Source organism: Sinocyclocheilus anshuiensis, unplaced genomic scaffold (assembly GCF_001515605.1).
Source record: "Sinocyclocheilus anshuiensis isolate Anshui unplaced genomic scaffold, SAMN03320099.WGS_v1.1 scaffold1274, whole genome shotgun sequence".
Taxonomy (NCBI): domain Eukaryota; kingdom Metazoa; phylum Chordata; class Actinopteri; order Cypriniformes; family Cyprinidae; genus Sinocyclocheilus; species Sinocyclocheilus anshuiensis.
The window spans coordinates 82,874-101,923 of record NW_015558608.1 but is presented as its reverse complement, the minus strand read 5'-3'; the positions used below and the strand labels follow the sequence as shown (position 1 = coordinate 101,923).

The window sequence follows — 19,050 nt, the reverse complement described above, 5'->3', positions numbered from 1 at the left end:
CTGTCTGAAAAAAAAGAAAGTCACGTTTTAGAGAAGAAAAAAATCACCCACTGACTTTCAAAGCTGCTAACGACTTTCTACTTCAAGGACCTTGATAGAAATGTAGTGGAGTGAAAAGTACAATATTTGTCTTTCAAATGTAGTGAAGTTAAAGTCATAAGTTCCCAGAAAAAATAATACTCAAGTAAAGTACAGATACTCAAAAAGTGTACTTAAGTACAATACTCAAGTAAATGTACTTATTTACTGTCCGCCTCTACACGCACACACTCACACTCTCTCACACACACACACACACACACACACTCACAAGCACACACACTCTCACTCACACACACACACTCACATGCACACACACTCTCACTCACACACACACACACACACACAATACTGTGACTGCTGAAGCACCAGTGATCTCTCAGAGCTGATGAGGATGTGTCTGTGTGTTTCAGTCGTGGAGGATTCTTCTGTTCGCCGTGTTCAATCTCATCTGCACAGCCTGTCTGCTGATGTGGAGCAGCTCCACCAACAGCATGGGTGAGCACTCTCAGCACACATTACCCAGCATGCCCCAAACCACAGAGATCCGCTCTTCAATCTGACCGCCAGATTGCTTTGTGACTCTCAGAGCGAGTTGACTGCGTCCTCGTGTGTCTGAGTGGACAGACTGTGTGTGTTTAACACCTTCAGAATCATTCACATAGACGCTGATTGATGATTCTAATAGAAATCTGATCGTTGAGCACACACCTGATGAAGATTTGCAGTCCGTTCTGAGCATCATGTAGGGCCTTTGGATTTCAATAGAACATGCACATGAAGCACGGAATCCAGACATAGAAATGTAGTTTATTTGATAATGCGGAATGTCACAGAATTTGGATGAATAACTCAAAAGTAGAGATGTACAGTTAATGAAATACTGATAGTTTCTGTGAATATTAAAGCATGTAAATTCTCATGAACTTGCACTCATCAACTTCATCAGCATCATCAGCATTTCACCATTTCTTTTGTAAAATCTATCGTCAGCTACACACAGAAACTCAGACAAAAAAAAATTATGATGGAATTATATTACTGTTAAGTTCTATAGTAAAATGTGTTTCTCAACGTAATAATAAAAATATCTCAGTGCATTGAAACATTATTTTTAATGAATATCACAATTTACCATCCATGTTTTAATTTAACAGTAAATCTCTGTTGTGCAGGACTTTGTTTGCCAAAAAATGAAAGGAATTGTTAAAATTTTATTTGGTTACCTTTTAAAAGATGACTTAAATTGTTGAATATGCATTCATTTGTTTACCACAGTTTTTGAATACAAATGTGCGTCAAATCATAAAATAAAGAATCCAGAAAAGTTAGAACAGACAACACAATTTTTGAAAAATAAATTAAAATAATAATAATAATATTAGGCGGAGCTAAGATAAAACACCAGTGTCAATCAACAATGGTGGGAGGGGCCTGGGTCTGTGTGACATCACATTGCCAAGAAGCTGGGAACAGCTTGATTTGAGAAAGGGGATATTATTTATAGTGATTAAAAAAATAAAAGCACTGGGTGGATTTTATCATTATGGGGTGGATGTGTACACACTGCCAACACACATTTATGTTCAAACAACATGTAAAGGTGAATTTTGCATCCGATGACCCCTTTAATACATTTATTTTTTATGGCTAAATTTGCTGAAATGTGCTAATATCTCTGTAATACACTGCCTGTTGTTGCTGACTGTGATGCTTTGTAAGTTTCTTTGCTGAACTGCTCTGTGTGTGAGTGTGTGTGAGAGAGAGACAGAGAGAGAGCGTGTGTGTGTGTGTGTGTGTGTGTGTGTGAGTGAGTGTGTGTGTGTGTGAGTGAAGTATCACTGCGCACCACTGTGTCTTGAGCAGGGGGAACGTGATACTCATGTATTGAGCTCTCCAGTAAAAACGATCTTAACGTCAATGGCCACTGCATGTAAGAAGCACCTTCAGAGCTCCTCTGTCCCACAGATGGCAGACGCAGCGCCCGCGGCCATGACTTAAAGATCAGACTCTGTCTTAAGGTTCGGTGAAAAAGGAACCAAAAAATGATGCGTAATGTAGAGAATCGTGAGCTTGGCCATGTGCGTTCATGAGAGTTCACAAGAGCGGCAGTTCTCATGCTTAAATCTTGAGTTTGATGCAGCCCAAATTAAGCAAGTTTGTTCGAACCACTGTTCATAATAAAACCAGTTATATGCAATAAGAAAACAAATCAGGTCAAGTTTGAACTCATGCTGAATAAACCCTAGAATTCATCCGATAACTTTGATTGTCCAGTGGGACAGCGAACCGTTAGAATGTGCAGCGCAAGCTAACTGCATGTAAACCGATAGCTGTACGACTGCAAATAATGCACTGTGCTCACAGTGATTCATCGTGGTTTAAAAGAATTGTTCACCCAAAACTGAAGATTAGTTGATATGTAGGCCATCCAAGATCAGGATGAGTTTGTCTCTTCATCAGATTTGGAGAAATGTAGCACTGCATCAGTGTCTCAGCAATGGATGCTCTGCAGTGAATGGGTGCCGTCAGAATGAGAGTCCAAACAGCTGATAAAAACATCACAATAATCCACAAGTAATCCACAGCACTCCAGTCCATCAGTTAACATCTGGAGAAGACAAAAGCTGAAACAAATCCAGCATTAAGACATTTTTAACTAAAATCAGAGTTCATAATCCATAATAACGCTTCCTCCGGTGAAAAAGTACATCTCCTGTTGTCTCTCACATCAAAATCCAGCCAAATATTTGTTTAGAGCTGTTTTGGCTTAATCTGTGCCTATTTCTCTCCTGATTCAGACTTTTCAGTGGAGACAGCATTATTATGGATAGAACTTGTATGGAATGCATCTGTTCTGCGCATATATCAGATATTTTACAATCAGTTCAACTGTAATGTGATACATTGGTTTTGTGAGCAAGTGATTGTGGGCATGTACAGTATGATAGCTGAATATTCATTTTGATGTTTGGATTTCTTAAAATAAGAGTTTTTAAACGCATCACTTAATCTAAATGTAAAAATGTGAGTATGCACATTTAAATATCTAAAATTAAACCAATGATCTCTGGTGCCTGTTAACCAATAATAGGGCTGCCCCCTAATAGTGGACTAACCGTTAGTCGACCAGAAGAGGCTAGGTTGTCCAATATTTTATTAGTCACTGGAGAAAAATAAATAAATAAAAAACCACATTGGCGAAGTCACGCAGATTGTTAAGGTGGCGGTGCCGGTCACTTGCGCTTAAAATACTCCCTCATTTGTGGTCATACAGATAAGAGTAATACATCTTTCAAATCTGTGAAGACTCTGTTTATTTGTGTGCACTCACAATAACAACAAAACACTGCGCTTTTGTAAAATAATGAAATCAATCAGAATGTGCTTTCTGCCGTCTCGGTCTCCGTGAACCTGAGCGCGAAACTCTTCTATTGCCTTGCAGACATTAAAAATATATAGGCCTATATCTATAGAGAGCGAAATGTCTTCTTTCAAATGGAAGACAAATATTCTCCGATTATGTAATCCGTATGAAACATGCATAGAGCTGCATCACTACTGCAGAGATAACAAGTCAGTGTCGCCGATCTCTTAAATCGAAAACAAAGAAAGCACTAGTTTATCAATGAATTATTAAAATGACCTTCAGAGCTCCTCTGTCCCACAGATGGCAGACGCAGCGCCCGCGGCCATGACTTAAAGATCAGACTCTGTCTTAAGGTTCGGTGAAAAAGGAACCAAAAAATGATGCGTAATGTAGAGAATCGTGAGCTTGGCCATGTGCGTTCATGAGAGTTCACAAGAGCGGCAGTTCTCATGCTTAAATCTTGAGTTTGATGCAGCCCAAATTAAGCAAGTTTGTTCGAACCACTGTTCATAATAAAACCAGTTATATGCAATAAGAAAACAAATCAGGTCAAGTTTGAACTCATGCTGAATAAACCCTAGAATTCATCCGATAACTTTGATTGTCCAGTGGGACAGCGAACCGTTAGAATGTGCAGCGCAAGCTAACTGCATGTAAACCGATAGCTGTACGACTGCAAATAATGCACTGTGCTCACAGTGATTCATCGTGGTTTAAAAGAATTGTTCACCCAAAACTGAAGATTAGTTGATATGTAGGCCATCCAAGATCAGGATGAGTTTGTCTCTTCATCAGATTTGGAGAAATGTAGCACTGCATCAGTGTCTCAGCAATGGATGCTCTGCAGTGAATGGGTGCCGTCAGAATGAGAGTCCAAACAGCTGATAAAAACATCACAATAATCCACAAGTAATCCACAGCACTCCAGTCCATCAGTTAACATCTGGAGAAGACAAAAGCTGAAACAAATCCAGCATTAAGACATTTTTAACTAAAATCAGAGTTCATAATCCATAATAACGCTTCCTCCGGTGAAAAAGTACATCTCCTGTTGTCTCTCACATCAAAATCCAGCCAAATATTTGTTTAGAGCTGTTTTGGCTTAATCTGTGCCTATTTCTCTCCTGATTCAGACTTTTCAGTGGAGACAGCATTATTATGGATAGAACTTGTATGGAATGCATCTGTTCTGCGCATATATCAGATATTTTACAATCAGTTCAACTGTAATGTGATACATTGGTTTTGTGAGCAAGTGATTGTGGGCATGTACAGTATGATAGCTGAATATTCATTTTGATGTTTGGATTTCTTAAAATAAGAGTTTTTAAACGCATCACTTAATCTAAATGTAAAAATGTGAGTATGCACATTTAAATATCTAAAATTAAACCAATGATCTCTGGTGCCTGTTAACCAATAATAGGGCTGCCCCCTAATAGTGGACTAACCGTTAGTCGACCAGAAGAGGCTAGGTTGTCCAATATTTTATTAGTCACTGGAGAAAAATAAATAAATAAAAAACCACATTGGCGAAGTCACGCAGATTGTTAAGGTGGCGGTGCCGGTCACTTGCGCTTAAAATACTCCCTCATTTGTGGTCATACAGATAAGAGTAATACATCTTTCAAATCTGTGAAGACTCTGTTTATTTGTGTGCACTCACAATAACAACAAAACACTGCGCTTTTGTAAAATAATGAAATCAATCAGAATGTGCTTTCTGCCGTCTCGGTCTCCGTGAACCTGAGCGCGAAACTCTTCTATTGCCTTGCAGACATTAAAAATATATAGGCCTATATCTATAGAGAGCGAAATGTCTTCTTTCAAATGGAAGACAAATATTCTCCGATTATGTAATCCGTATGAAACATGCATAGAGCTGCATCACTACTGCAGAGATAACAAGTCAGTGTCGCCGATCTCTTAAATCGAAAACAAAGAAAGCACTAGTTTATCAATGAATTATTAAAATGTTAAAGCAGCCTCCTTACTGTTTTTCCCGACACATTCATAATCATTACTTCTGCCGGTGCGCTGTGGCAAGCTTTATGCGCTCGCTTAAACGCTTATTAGGCTATGTATGCAATTAAAGGCACATTATTATGATTTAAATTGTTAAACGTGTGATTAGGCGCATAATGCTTCAGAAGAATGACTACTAGTCGACCAGACACATTTTTAGTTGAGCGCAGCCCTAACAACTAATATGATATCAAACACTTTTTTTTATTTTACTGAGAAGCAAGTCTCTTAGATCTTCTTGCGTGTGTCTGTAGATGTTTGGGAGGGTTGAAAGCGTTTACTGTGTGATCTGAAGCAGCTCGCAGTGTGTCATTGTTTCTGTTCCCTGAGAAGCGATCGTCAGATTGAGCTGCAGTAAAATCCCTCCACGCCTCGCTGTGATGCGAGTCTGCTGTGGTCTGTGTTGTAGGTTTCTGTTGTGTAATCGTAAGGTTTTGATGTGATAGCGGGGCAGGATGTTTTTATCGTGCTGCTCGGCCGATATTTCTTGCAGGAGCAGCAGTCTCAGTTTACTTCCTCCCACCGCTTTCCGTTTTCCCGCCAGGTGTTAGTTTGTAGTTTGTCAATAAAGCTTTTAGTTTACATCTGGAGCTATCTATTGTTATTTTAATGTGCCGCGTTGACAGACACCCGAGCCGAGCCGCTCGATACGTGTTCCAGAACTCGATGACAGCTGAGCGCTGCAGTTTGCAAATCTTTTTTACCGAAAGTACCAGCTAGCAGAGAAAGCTGATACTCGCCCTGGGTCGCTGCGACTGCGCCTCGCTCGCAGGCTCCTGAGCGCTTCGCTTGTGTTTCGGATAACCGCTCGGCGCTGAGTGCTTTAATGGGGTCGAGCTCCCGCGAGGCCTGCAGTGAGACGGCTGAAGGTCAGGGTTCGAGGACGATCAGATGTGTTTTGATGCTCTGGCCTGTAGATGTTATTAAATATTCAGCTAAAGATCCTGGCTTGGTTTACCGCTGCGTCTTCATCTCCTCTTCTTCTTCATTGATTAGGTCTGTAAACATACACAAGTCACCTTAATCTGCACACTGTGTGCTACAAGATGTGTGTCTTCTGCGCCCCAGCTCTGGGATTTATTCATGCATCTGTCATTAGAGCGCCTCATTCAGGTTTGGCTTTTTGGATGGTAGGGGTGGATGATATGAGCTAAAATTCATATCACGATATTTTACACTGTAATCATTCTAATATGCTGATTTGCTGCTCGAGAAACATTTCTGATTATTATCAATGTTGAACACAGTTGTGCTGCACAATATTTTTGAGGAAACTATTTTTTCACGATTCTCATAAATATTTGAAATTGTTCTTTGTGTCAGAGCGCTGGAGTTCGTCAGAAATAGAACGCGGCATCAGTTTACTGTCATGGGTTTGTCACGCCGCATCCACAGCAGAGAACATCACTGGGTTCTGTTTGCTTTTATCACATCGCGCCGCTCGCGTCTGGTGTAGACATGTTGTTTTGGTATTACCTGGCACTGGAAGTCCTTTCACAAACTTGTAACTTATGCTTAGAGCAGAACCATGCATCGTTCATTTATATTTCTACATGGCGTCCTGCAATACAACTCTGATTCTTCAATGGCACCATCTAGTGGTCTGTTACTGATACAACCACAACTGCTACAACTGATAACGGAGCGCTCAAGCGGGTACTGCGAGTCATGTTGAGGTCATTAATATGTCAAATTAAAATTTTGCGCTCAATTATTTACTTATCAGACAAGTGGCCGCATGATAAGCGGGAACATTACGCAGTGGAGTCTTTATCACCCTGCAGAGGTTTCTTTTGCAAAATAATCTGCTGACTGTGCACTATCCCTCAGTTTGGGAACCACTGGAGTAGGCGATTTGTGCTCTATTAATTTGGTCTGTTACGATGCTTTATGGATTTGATTACTAATGCCTGTGTAGTACGGCGTTGCACACAGAGGACAAAAACGTTCAGCCTCGACTCTTTATCGTCATTTGTGTTCAAATTTGCAAAGCGTACCAAAATGAACAAAACTATATAAATGAAGAATTTTTATTCATGAATATATAACAGTATCCACGGTATAGCAAAATCCATATCATGGAACAACATAATACCGGTGGTCACTTTCATACCGGTATAGCGCCCCCTATTGGACGGTGTGGATGGGCTCAAGTGCTGTGCTTTGTAAATGACTGAACTCTGGTGTATTAGTGTCTGGGAGAGTTTTCAAATATGTCGAGGACAGATTTAGAGCAGTAGTGTTGTACAAATATATATTAACAAATTTCACAGTAATGATCCATGTTAGGGATGGGCGATACCATTTATTTTGTTTTCGATACGATACCGATACAATACTTCTAAACTGAACTTTAAAATTATGAAATTTATTAAATTATTAAATAATATATATGAATTATTAGCTAACATAGGTTATTTGTCCAATTCAGTGCATATTGTATGCATTAATTTTTTTTGTTAAATAAACAAAAGCTGGTAAATAAAACACACCTTAGTAACAATATGTATTTATTGGCTCTTTCATTTATTAGGAGGTACTATCCCGCCATATTGCAGTTTCTCCCATTCATAAGTGTAGGAGTGAATTGTCTTTGTATTTCTATAGTCTTTGGTTAGCTGTGCTTGTGCAGAGTCTGTGTATTTCATGCTGTATGTGAAAAGACAAACTTGTTGATTAATAACCAGCTGCTTTTATGTAGACGGTAAAAATGTGCTTACATCATTATTAGGGCTGTAATACGAATACATTTTTAAAAATCTATTTAAGTATATGATGTGCCGATTAATTAATGAAATTAATGACAAATAATTTGCACACTTTTGGTTGAGAAAATACCCCAAAAGATCATTTTAAGTCATTATTGTGTTAGATGAGAAAAGCATTGAATAGACACTACAAAAATAGCTATAGAAAGAAATCATTTGATTCAACATTGAATTTATTACACATACATTTTTAAGGCTATAATGTGGCCTAATGTTGTTTTCAGAAGCGGCGTCTGAAGTGGCATTTAGGTACATTTACACAGACTGAATGCATTTATACTTCAATTAGAATGCTGTGAGATTAATGTGTTTTTGATGAATATTGCAATCGGACTTTTAAATGAAATTAAACTTTTTACACTCGTATAACTGCATTCTAATAGTCTCCATCACAGAGTCAGTCAGTGGTCCTGTTCATCAGTGTGAGATGACTGACAGGTCATATTATATTTATACATAAATTATGTATATATATATCTGTCTTCTGTTTCAGCCTTAACCGCATACACATACCTCACCATCTTCGATCTCTTCAGGTAAGTGTCATCTGTTGGTCATTAAAAGCTTGTACAATTGTGTTTGTGTTTACCAGATACGGATACTCAAAGACTTTACTGCTTTCCTTTGATTCAGCTGTTACACCAGTGATACACAATCATCTTAGGCTTATAAAGACAGTATATTAATGTGTCATTAACCATTAATGGGCTTAAGTGTGTTTACAATCAGCTAGATGCACTTCAAGGCGATACTGCATAGAGTTGTGTTGTTTGTTAAGCATCTGATGCTGGTGTCTTTGGCTCTCACAGTCTGATCACCTGTCTGCTGAGTTTCTGGGTCACCGTGAAGAAACCCAGTCAGGTGTACTGCTTTGGGTAAGAACAGTTCATACTTCAGATATCAATGTGCTTGTTTTCTCACCTCAAAGTGCTTCACACGTGCAACACGGCGTTGATAGTAACCATAGTACATTAAAAACTGTGACTCAAATCAATGGTCTATTGGTCAAACTTAATAAAAGTATGACAACTTTAACACCATTACACAATTCATCTGACCTCAAACTAGGACCAGTTTTAAAGTTGTATTACATTTTTGTTCCTGAAATCCACTCTTCTGTTGGGATCAGAATAATCCCATTTTTTGGGGATCAAAAGTATCCCAATCTTACTAAATGTTTTGAACAACACAAACTGAGGATTTAATCCAGATCAAAACCAAGATTGTATTTTGTGATCTAATCCGAATTCAGAATGCTTTTTTTTTTTCTTTTGAACAACCCATTATCACGATCCGATCCGATGGCTAGAATCTGATCAGATGACGTCTGAACGGCTGGCCCCAGGGCTTCAGTGATTAACCAGATGTGCCGGTTGTGTGTGTAATGCCAGGTGTTTGTGTTGATGTGTGTTTTGTGGCCTCAGCTTCGAGCGTTTGGAAGTGCTGGCGGTGTTTGCCTCCACTGTGCTGGTTCAGCTGGGCGCGCTCTTCATCCTGAAGGAAAGGTGAGATGCGTGTGTCTCTGCAGAACTCGATCACGTCGATATTTCGCTGCTGTGACCCGACTGACTCGCGCTCACACTGGCCTGACCCACACACACATGCAGATGAATGAGCTTGCTGGTGCTGGTTTGGTGGTTTCTCCTCACCGTAGTTTTTCAGGAAAGGCACTGGCATGATGTTATTCAGCATAACCTCCCAGATGTGCTCCATCGTTACTGGATTGAGTACTTGTCTCTGTTTGTACTGGTGTGTGTGTGTGTGTGTGTGTGTGTTTCTGAGTGTGTGTGTGTGTGTCTGTTTTCCTGTGTCTGTGTGTGTGTGTTTCTGAGTGTGTGTGTGTCTGTTTTCCTGTGTCTGTGTGTGTGTGTGTGTTTCTGAGTGTGTCTGTGTCTGCGCGTGCATGTGTGTGTGTGTTTCTGAGTGTGTGTGTGTGTCTGTGTGTGAGTGTGTGTCTGTCTGTGTCTGTTTCTGAGTGTGTGTGTGTGTGTGTGTGTGTGTGTGTCTGTGTGTGTGTGTGTTTCTGAGTGTGTGTGTGTGTCTGTTTTCCTGTGTCTCTGTGTGTGTGTGTGTGTGTGTGTGTGTGTCTGTGTGTGTGTGTGTTTCTGAGTGTGTGTGTGTGTCTGTTTTCCTGTGTCTCTGTGTGTGTGTGTGTGTGTGTGTGTGTGTCTGTGTGTGTGTGTGTTTCTGAGTGTGTGTGTGTGTCTGTTTTCCTGTGTCTCTGTGTGTGTGTGTGTGTGTGTGTGTGTGTCTGTGTGTGTGTGTGTTTCTGAGTGTGTGTGTGTGTCTGTTTTCCTGTGTCTCTGTGTGTGTGTGTGTGTGTGTGTGTGTGTCTGTGTGTGTGTGTGTTTCTGAGTGTGTGTGTGTGTCTGTTTTCCTGTGTCTCTGTGTGTGTGTGTGTGTGTGTGTGTGTGTCTGTGTGTGTGTGTGTTTCTGAGTGTGTGTGTGTGTCTGTTTTCCTGTGTCTCTGTGTGTGTGTGTGTGTGTGTGTGTGTGTCTGTGTGTGTGTGTGTTTCTGAGTGTGTGTGTGTCTGTGTGTGAGTGTGTGTCTGTCTGTGTCTGTTTCTGAGTGTGTGTGTGTGTCTGTGTGTGAGTGTGTGTCTGTCTGTGTCGTAGCGCACTCTTCTCACTCCATGATGTATGCGGAGTTATTCACTGCAGATGATGCATAGTGTGTGAATGTTTGTGTGCAGTCTGTGTGGACTCATCCCGGCGCTCCGCAGCCTTCTCCTGCCCAGAATGAACCCGTTTGTGCTGATCAACCTCGCTGGAGCTTGTGCTCTGGGCATCACGTACATGCTCATCGAAATCAAGTGAGGAGACCGCACTGTCTTATACATGACGTCACAAATGCTTCACAAACAACACTTCTATTGCTGTAACTGTACATCCCTACCACAACTGTGCGTTTTAACTGCTGCATATATGTGACCCTGGAGCACAAAACCAGTCATAAGGGTCAATTTGCATAATCTGAAAGTTGAATAAATAAGCTTTCCATTGATGTATGGTTTGTTAGGATAGGACAATATTTGAAAATCTGGAATCTGAGGGTGCAAAAAAAATCTAAATATTGAGAAAATCATCTTTAAAGTTGTTCAAATGAAGTTCTTAGCAATGCATATTACTAATCAAAAATTAAGTTTTGATATATTTACAGTAGAACAATATCTGCATGGAACATCATCTTTACTTAATATCCTAATGATTTTTGGCATACAAGAAAAATTGATAATTTTGACCCATACAATGTATTGTTGGCTATTGCTACAAATATACCCCAGCGACTTAAGACTGCTTTTGTGCTCCAGGGACACATACTATTACTTTTACTACTAAATCTCATTGAATGCCTTTCTCAGTCTTGAGCCGTATTCGGCGGTAATCGTTTCTCAGGGGGACGTCAGTTATTTTCAGCATTTACGAGGGGTAATCTGTGATTTTACTGCCGTCCGAATCCAGGATGTAGGTGTTTATCTCTCACCACCTACGTAAAAATCCCCGGCCGAATCACCTACGGTTTTCTGACAAACACTAAGGTCGTGTGGCAATTTAATTGCCGTCTGAATCCACATCTCTGAGTTTACGAGAAGAAATCGATTCAAAATTATAAAATTTTCAAAATAATGCAAATCCTTTTTGACCACTGCCAAACACCGTACTTTTGTACTTCGCTCTAATCTGCATACATATTTATTTATGAAATGCTGGAAAGTATTTACAAGAACAATATTTCATAACTGCTCCACCACAGCGACTGGGAGCAGAAAGAGAAGAAAAACAAGTAAACATTAAAAAAATGGGTCTTTATTATGGCAGCAGCAGGCATGCGGTACAATTTAAAAATGTGTATTATATACAGTTATATACATAACTATTTCGCATATAATTATATACAACTATAGTGTGTCTATTTTTCTATTTGTAAACTAGAGATTTAAATAATCATGTGTGAGCCTGGAGCACAAAAGCAGTCATAAGCAGCACAGGTATATTTGTAGCAATAGCCAACAATACATTGTATGGGTCAAAATTATTGATTTCTCTTTTATGCCAAAAATCATTAGGATATTAAGTAAAGATCATGTTCCATGAAGATATTTTGTAAATTTCCTACTGTAAATATATCAAAACTTAATTTTTGATTAGTAATATGCATTGCTAAGAACTTCATTTGGACAACTTTAAAGATGATTTTCTCAATATTTAGATTTTTTTGCACCCTCAGATTCCAGATTTTCAAATATTGTCCTATCCTAACAAACCATACATCAATGGAAAGCTTATTTATTCAGCTTTCAGATGATGTGTAAATCTCAATTACAAAAAATTGACCCTTATGTCTGGTTTTGTGGTCCAGGGTCACAAATAATAAATAGAATTATATATTATAAAATATGCTTGGTATAATCCACTGTGAATAAATCATCATCCGAATCCATGAGTTTTATCACTGAGGTGCCATGTACATTTATTTTTACAGACGTCCACATGAGAAACGATTACCGTCCGCATCGGGCTTTAGCCTGTAGTTCCACATTAGCGCCTGTATGAGGCTGCTAGCTCATGGTGCTAGCGGAGAGGCTCATTGGTGTGTGCTCTGAAGCTGAGATGATGTCACTGAGTCACATGTTGTTGTTGTGCAGTAACTATAATGCGATGGACACCGCGTCTGCCGTGGCCATCGCCCTCATGACCTTTGGCACCATGTACCCCATGAGCGTGTACAGCGGGAAGGTGCTGCTGCAGGTGTGTTTCAGTGTGCCATGCTGTGATTAATCCTGTGTCATATGTACCGATGAAACGATATCACGATACGGTATTATTGCGATATGACATCTACGATACGATTTATCGTGATATTTAAAAAGGAAAAAAAAAAGACATGAAGAATTGGGAAAAATTAAAATTTTGTACATTTTAAAAAGTTAAATTATTCTATCTAGTGCACTTTGAGAGTTCAAAATTACGAGCTGAAACCCATGTTCTTAACTTAGAAAACTGAAGTCAGAAAAAGTCAGTGAATTGTCTCGTACCTGAACTTTAAAGTGGACTCAAGCCTCTTTTTATTTGTGATCTACTGTCTCAGTCTAAATCACATTCACACTGGAGTTTGAGGAAGCCAAACTAATTAGAATATAATAATAATAATAATAATAATAACAATTACAGTAGTAGCCATATGTTGTAAAATGATTGCACTGTAAAATAAATGAAAAGGAATATTTCATAGGTATATTATTTGTGCTTTACACTACAGCAGGGAAATGACAATACTTCTTTCATTTCTACACTTGAAAGAGATATTTTGAATTTGGACTGCGTTTAAACCGCTAGCTGTCAGCGATTCATGCTGCACTTTAAAGCTTTTATTTAGAAGTTAAACTCCAGCTTCAGTGAAAACAGACTTACAAAAACACGTCTGACTACAAATCTAGAGAAACGCTGTAATCATCTGCCGCTGAAATAAAGCATAACTGTTGTTCCCAAACGAGCGCTAAACTCACAGCAGTGAAATAAAGGAGTGGACTGCATTCATTCAGTGTGAACGAGTCGTTCTGAGACGCAGAAAACACCGGATCACGAGCTGATCATCTGAACCAAGTGTGCGCTTCGCTTTGAAACACGCAGCGCAAACAGACTTGATGAAGCATATTGTGCTTTCGGTTCGAGTTCGTTTGACAGCTACTGTGCCAAAGCATAATGCCCCAAAACACATATATTTTAAAAACTACAATTTTTGCCCTGAAGACCTATCGTTTCATATCGTCATGTGACCACGATAATATCGAGACAGTTTTGCTATCGTGATATTGATAATACCGTTCCATCCCTAGTCACATGTGTGGTCAAATGATCTGGAACTGTCCAATCACAGTTGTTCTCTCTTTCCCGCAGACCACCCCCTCTCATGTCATTGGTCAGCTTGACAAACTGCTCCGAGAGGTCAGTTCATATTCACTTATCACAGCCCACATAATCTATCCGATGTATTTCTGAATATCTGTGGTGCAAGTGTGTTTTCGTGCCGCCAGTTCTCTCGTTTTTATTTGGCAAGCTCTTCAACAGATTGGTTCTTGGTGTTTTTCAGGTGTCCACATTGGATGGAGTTCTTGAAGTCAGAAATGAACACTTCTGGACTATTGGCTTTGGCTCTCTGGTGTGTAGATATTCTTTCCTGTATTTGTAGCACACATGTACTGTTAAAGAATGCTGGAATGATTTGGCCTGACACAGGTTTTGGGTTTGTTTTTTGTTTTGTTTTTTTCATGAAGATATTGTAGAAGTAATCAATATGAATCGAGCCAATTTATTCAATTTAGGCTTTTGTTCACAAATAAACATCTACACACCTTAACTACAGTAAACCAATGAGGCACGTCAGGCGAGTACGCTTGAGCCGCTGTTGACCATATTAAGCTATAGATTCACAAAAGTCTAATGCAAATATCCTGATAGTTCTCGTGGTTGGACCACAGTGATGATGATGATGATGATGATGATGTAAAAGTAATTAAATCGCTTGATAACACATGCCTGAATCTAACAAAAGTGAAAGTAACAAACCCCTTTTAAGGACTTATGTACTATAATGTATAATTTTTGCATTATTGACACTATTTTCCTATTTGATGCTGTAAAGCTGCTTTGACACAATCTGTATTGTTAAAAGCGCTATATTTGACCTTGGACCACAAAGCCAGAAAATCAAAATTTTGAGATGTATGCATCATCTGAAAGCTGAATAAATAAGCTTTCCATTGATGTATGGTTTGTTAGGATAGCACAATATTTGAAAATCTGGAATCTGAGGGTGCAAAAAAATCTAAATGTTGAGAAAATCTCCTTTAAAGTTGTCCAAATTAAGTTCTTTTGTTTTTGGGTCTGGTTTTGTGGTCCAGGGTCACATATAAATAAAGGTGGCTAGACTTGACTTGACATGTGACCCTGGAGCACAAAACCAGTCATAAGTCTCAATTTTTTGAAATTGAGATTTATGCATCATCTGAAAGCGTTGGCTGAGATGCAACTATTTGAAAGTCTGGAATCTGAGGGTGCAAAAAAATCAAAATATTGAGAAAATCTCCTTTAAAGTTGTCCAAATGAAGCTCTTAGCAATGCATATTACTAATCACAAATTAAGTTTTGATATATTTACGGTAGGAAATTTACAAAATATCTTCATGGAACATGATCTTTACTTAATATCCTAATGATTTTTGGCATAAAAGAAAAATGTATAATTTTGACCCATACAATGTATTGTTGGCTATTGCTACAAATATACCCCAGCGACTTAACACTGCTTTTGTGCTGCAGGGACACATGAGAGGCCTGATCACTCAACTCTTCAGTAAAAATGCTCACATGAGGCTTCAGATAGGAGACCTTAACTCGCTGTGTTTTTGCGCAGGCCGGCTCCGTTCACGTCCGCATTCGCAGAGATGCTGACGAGCAGATGGTTTTGGCCCATGTGACCAACCGGCTACACACACTAGTGTCCACTCTGACCGTTCAGATCTTCAAAGACGACTGGGCCCGTCACTCGCTGACCTCCAGCACCCTGCCCACCGGCTCGCTCAGCCTCTCGGAGTACGTGGCTTCGGCCGCCTTCCCTCCAGCAGGGTCCAAACCGCTCGAGGAGTTGAACCCGGTCACGTCTACGCCTGCGAAGCCCAGCAGCCCTCCGCCAGAGTTCTCCTTCAACATGCCGGGGAAGCACATCCAGCCCGTGGTGTTTCAGCACAGGCCCTTCAACACGCCGCTCTCCTATGGGATGTCTCCCTACTCCAGCATGCTGAACCAGGGCTTTGCGCACCCCAGCGGCGGCCCTGCGACGAGGCTGGGCTTCGGGGCTCAAGGATACAGGACTCTGAATGCAGCGCCGCACAGATACGGCAGCGGTCTGCCCGCATCACAAACTGGCCAACAGAGACCGTGAGCCGATCACAGCATCATCTCGCCGCTAGCCCACCACTACCCTGAGTATTTATTTGAATGGGACCAAGAGCAACAGCTTTATTTTCAATGGATGTTTTATCTGTATTCTTTATTTGTATTAAACCACTATCAGACATCTGTGAAGTCTGTGTTTTTTTACAGACCCTGCATCCCAATGTTCATACTATCCATCCTAAATAGTATGTGAGATTAGAATAAGTGTGTCCCAAAACATAGTATGTTGACAAGAGTATGCTTAAAGTCCTTGGATGGTCTAGGGCTACCCTCGACTAAAAATTTGTCTGGTCGACTAGTAGTCATTCATTTGAAGCATTAGTCGACTAATCACATGTTTATTAATAAACAATTTAAATCGTAATAATGCGCCTTTAATTGCATGCATAGCCTAATAAGCGTTTAAGCGAGCGCATAAAGCTTGCCACAGCACACCGGCAGAAGTAATGATTATGAATGTGTCGGGAAAAACAGTAAGGAGGCTGTTTAAACATTTTAATAATTCATTGATAAACTAGTGCTTTCTTTGTTTTCGGTTTAAGAGATCGGCGACACTGACTTGTTATCTCTGCAGTAGTGGATGCGCCTGAATATTTTGTCTTCCATTTGAATTGGTTTATTGGAAATTAGACATTTAGCTATCTATAGATATAGGCCTATGTAGATATATTTTTCATGTCTGAAAGGCAATAGAGGAGGTTCAGAGTTTCGTGCTCAGGTTCACGGAGACCGAGACGGCAGAAAGCGCATCCTGTTTGCTTTCATTATTTTACAAAAGCGCAATGTTTTGTTATTGTGAGTGCACACAAATAAACGTAGAGTCTTTACAGATTCGAAAGATGTATTACTCTTATCTGTATGAGCACAAATGAGGGAGTATTTTAAGAGCAAGTGAGCGCAGCGGCGCCTCCATCTATTTTTTGAAGTGTGGATCCGTGCACACTCTAATGGCTAATATTGCCCACAATACATTGCGCTTTGGCAAAGGATTCGGTCCAGAACTACAAACACGAATAAAACGCGTTAAAAAAAACTACAAACATTGAGGATGTGCATGACCGACGGTTAGGTAGAGAGGTGAGAGGTTTAGAAAAGGGTTTGAGTTACTAATAATAAACATTTAACCTGGTAAAAAAATATTTATTTAATGTTATCTGTGTTCTATTTAATCTGCAACAGCAATGTGAACTTTTATAAACATCCGTTTGATTGTTAACTTTTAAATGCATCAAGCATAAAATATGAGCAGAGTTGTCGGCATGAAAGACCCGCCACTGGCAGATCACGAGCTACTTCTTTTCTCTCCAGTACGGTAGGAAGTTCAATTAAATGTGGAGCATGTTAATGTGACAGGATGATTGACAGGCCAGTTTACAGTAAAAGGGTGTGTGTAACTATGCGACAGAGTAAAGATGCAGTTGTGTGACGTGATAGTATGTCCCAAAGCTTGCCTACTCTTCTACGGCACACTCAAGAGTGTTTACTTTTTCCTCACCAAAAGAGTAGATGCTTTAAGGGCGTAGTACCTTTCACGTTGGGACGCAGCAGATGTCTTCAATATGAAGATAGATCACTTAAGGCTGTTCACACCAAGAACAATAACTATAATAACTATTTTAGCATCCACACCAACAGACCATAAAGTTATGTTCAGCTCTGTACAGGAGGAACCGCACTGTTTCTCAGTTCTGAATAGTGTGCTGTCTGGTACAGTGCTGCAACAGTATGGATTATAAAGTATGTCCTTTAAAACAATCTGTTAAGATAATTACATTGGGTTACATACTGAATTGATTTCAGATACATTTTGAATTACTTTCAGTTGCATTTTAAATTGTTACATTGTAAATTAAACTATATTTAAAATAAATTTTGAAGAATTAATAGTCTATATAATGTTACAAACATGCCAATACACTGTAAAGAGTTCAGTAATATTTCAAAGGATGTCCCTATCCCTCTTAACCATTTGTGATCTTCATCATGTGTGTGTTAGGGATCCCTGGAAAACTGCTATATTAAATGTAAACAATCAATTCAAGCTTCAGGTTACAGATAATAAAAATGTAAAATATAACAATGAACTGCCAGAAACTGTCAGGTTTATTACGATACATGGCAATCTAAAATTGGGAACTGTATTTAAAATACTTTATATCAAGTGAAGACGTTCCTATCACAGCAAACACCTATCAGAGCCACAGATGCAAACAAACGTGGATTACCGGGGGCTCTGTTTTTACTATCTCTTAGGAGTTATAAAAACCTGAGATCTACGGAGTTTAAAGCTAAACTCTAACTTAGCCCTGCTATTTTAGTGCTGATCAAATCGGTGCAGCAGCGTTATCCAGTTTTATTAGCTAGATTTAGAAGACGATAGAACAATACGCACCCTAAAGTTGTCGATGTAACTGGAAACGTTTAATGCCCTTCTCCGTGCGATGAAATTCATTTACAGTAATCCGGGGAAGTTCTTGTAAGCTGAAAAATCATCTTCTCCTCTTGTCATTTTGAAAGCTCTACGTAAGGAACAATGGCTTTCGGCACAGCACCGGATGTAAGTAAGCCCCCTGAGGAAAAACGCGGAAGTGACCGTGCATAGAGTCCATTGTTCGCAAGAGCAGAGCTAAACTGTCCAAATCAAAAATAATATTGATTTGTTTTCTGCTCGATTCATTAATTGATACATTAAGATTACCAGGATATCAAAACATTCAGTAAAAACACATTGTTCATTTAAAAATCGATTACACGTATTAAGATCAATCACTTACATTGAGAATTTCTTGTGGCGTACCGAGGAAATATCGGTGTTTAACTGTCAGCACTGCCCCCTAGTGGTCGGGAGCATTTCCATTGTGTTCTGGCTTCATTTCGTTGTGTTGCACACTA

The 19,050-nt window shown here is 39.5% G+C and overlaps 1 protein-coding gene across 1 annotated transcript in view; it reads left to right on the top strand.

Annotated features, from left to right (window-relative positions):
- LOC107680278 (zinc transporter 6-like) overlaps positions 1 to 16,279 on the top strand; it is a 20,643-nt gene extending 4,364 nt beyond the window's left edge. The window contains exons 4-12 of the mRNA XM_016476105.1: positions 453 to 537; positions 8,696 to 8,738; positions 9,012 to 9,077; positions 9,627 to 9,707; positions 10,890 to 11,015; positions 12,849 to 12,951; positions 14,101 to 14,148; positions 14,294 to 14,362; positions 15,617 to 16,279. Of these exons, the coding sequence (XP_016331591.1) occupies positions 453 to 537; positions 8,696 to 8,738; positions 9,012 to 9,077; positions 9,627 to 9,707; positions 10,890 to 11,015; positions 12,849 to 12,951; positions 14,101 to 14,148; positions 14,294 to 14,362; positions 15,617 to 16,144 (1,149 nt within the window). The 3' untranslated portion in view covers positions 16,145 to 16,279. The remainder of the gene's footprint in view (positions 1 to 452; positions 538 to 8,695; positions 8,739 to 9,011; positions 9,078 to 9,626; positions 9,708 to 10,889; positions 11,016 to 12,848; positions 12,952 to 14,100; positions 14,149 to 14,293; positions 14,363 to 15,616) is intronic.
- The last annotated feature ends 2,771 nt before the right edge of the window (positions 16,280 to 19,050 follow it).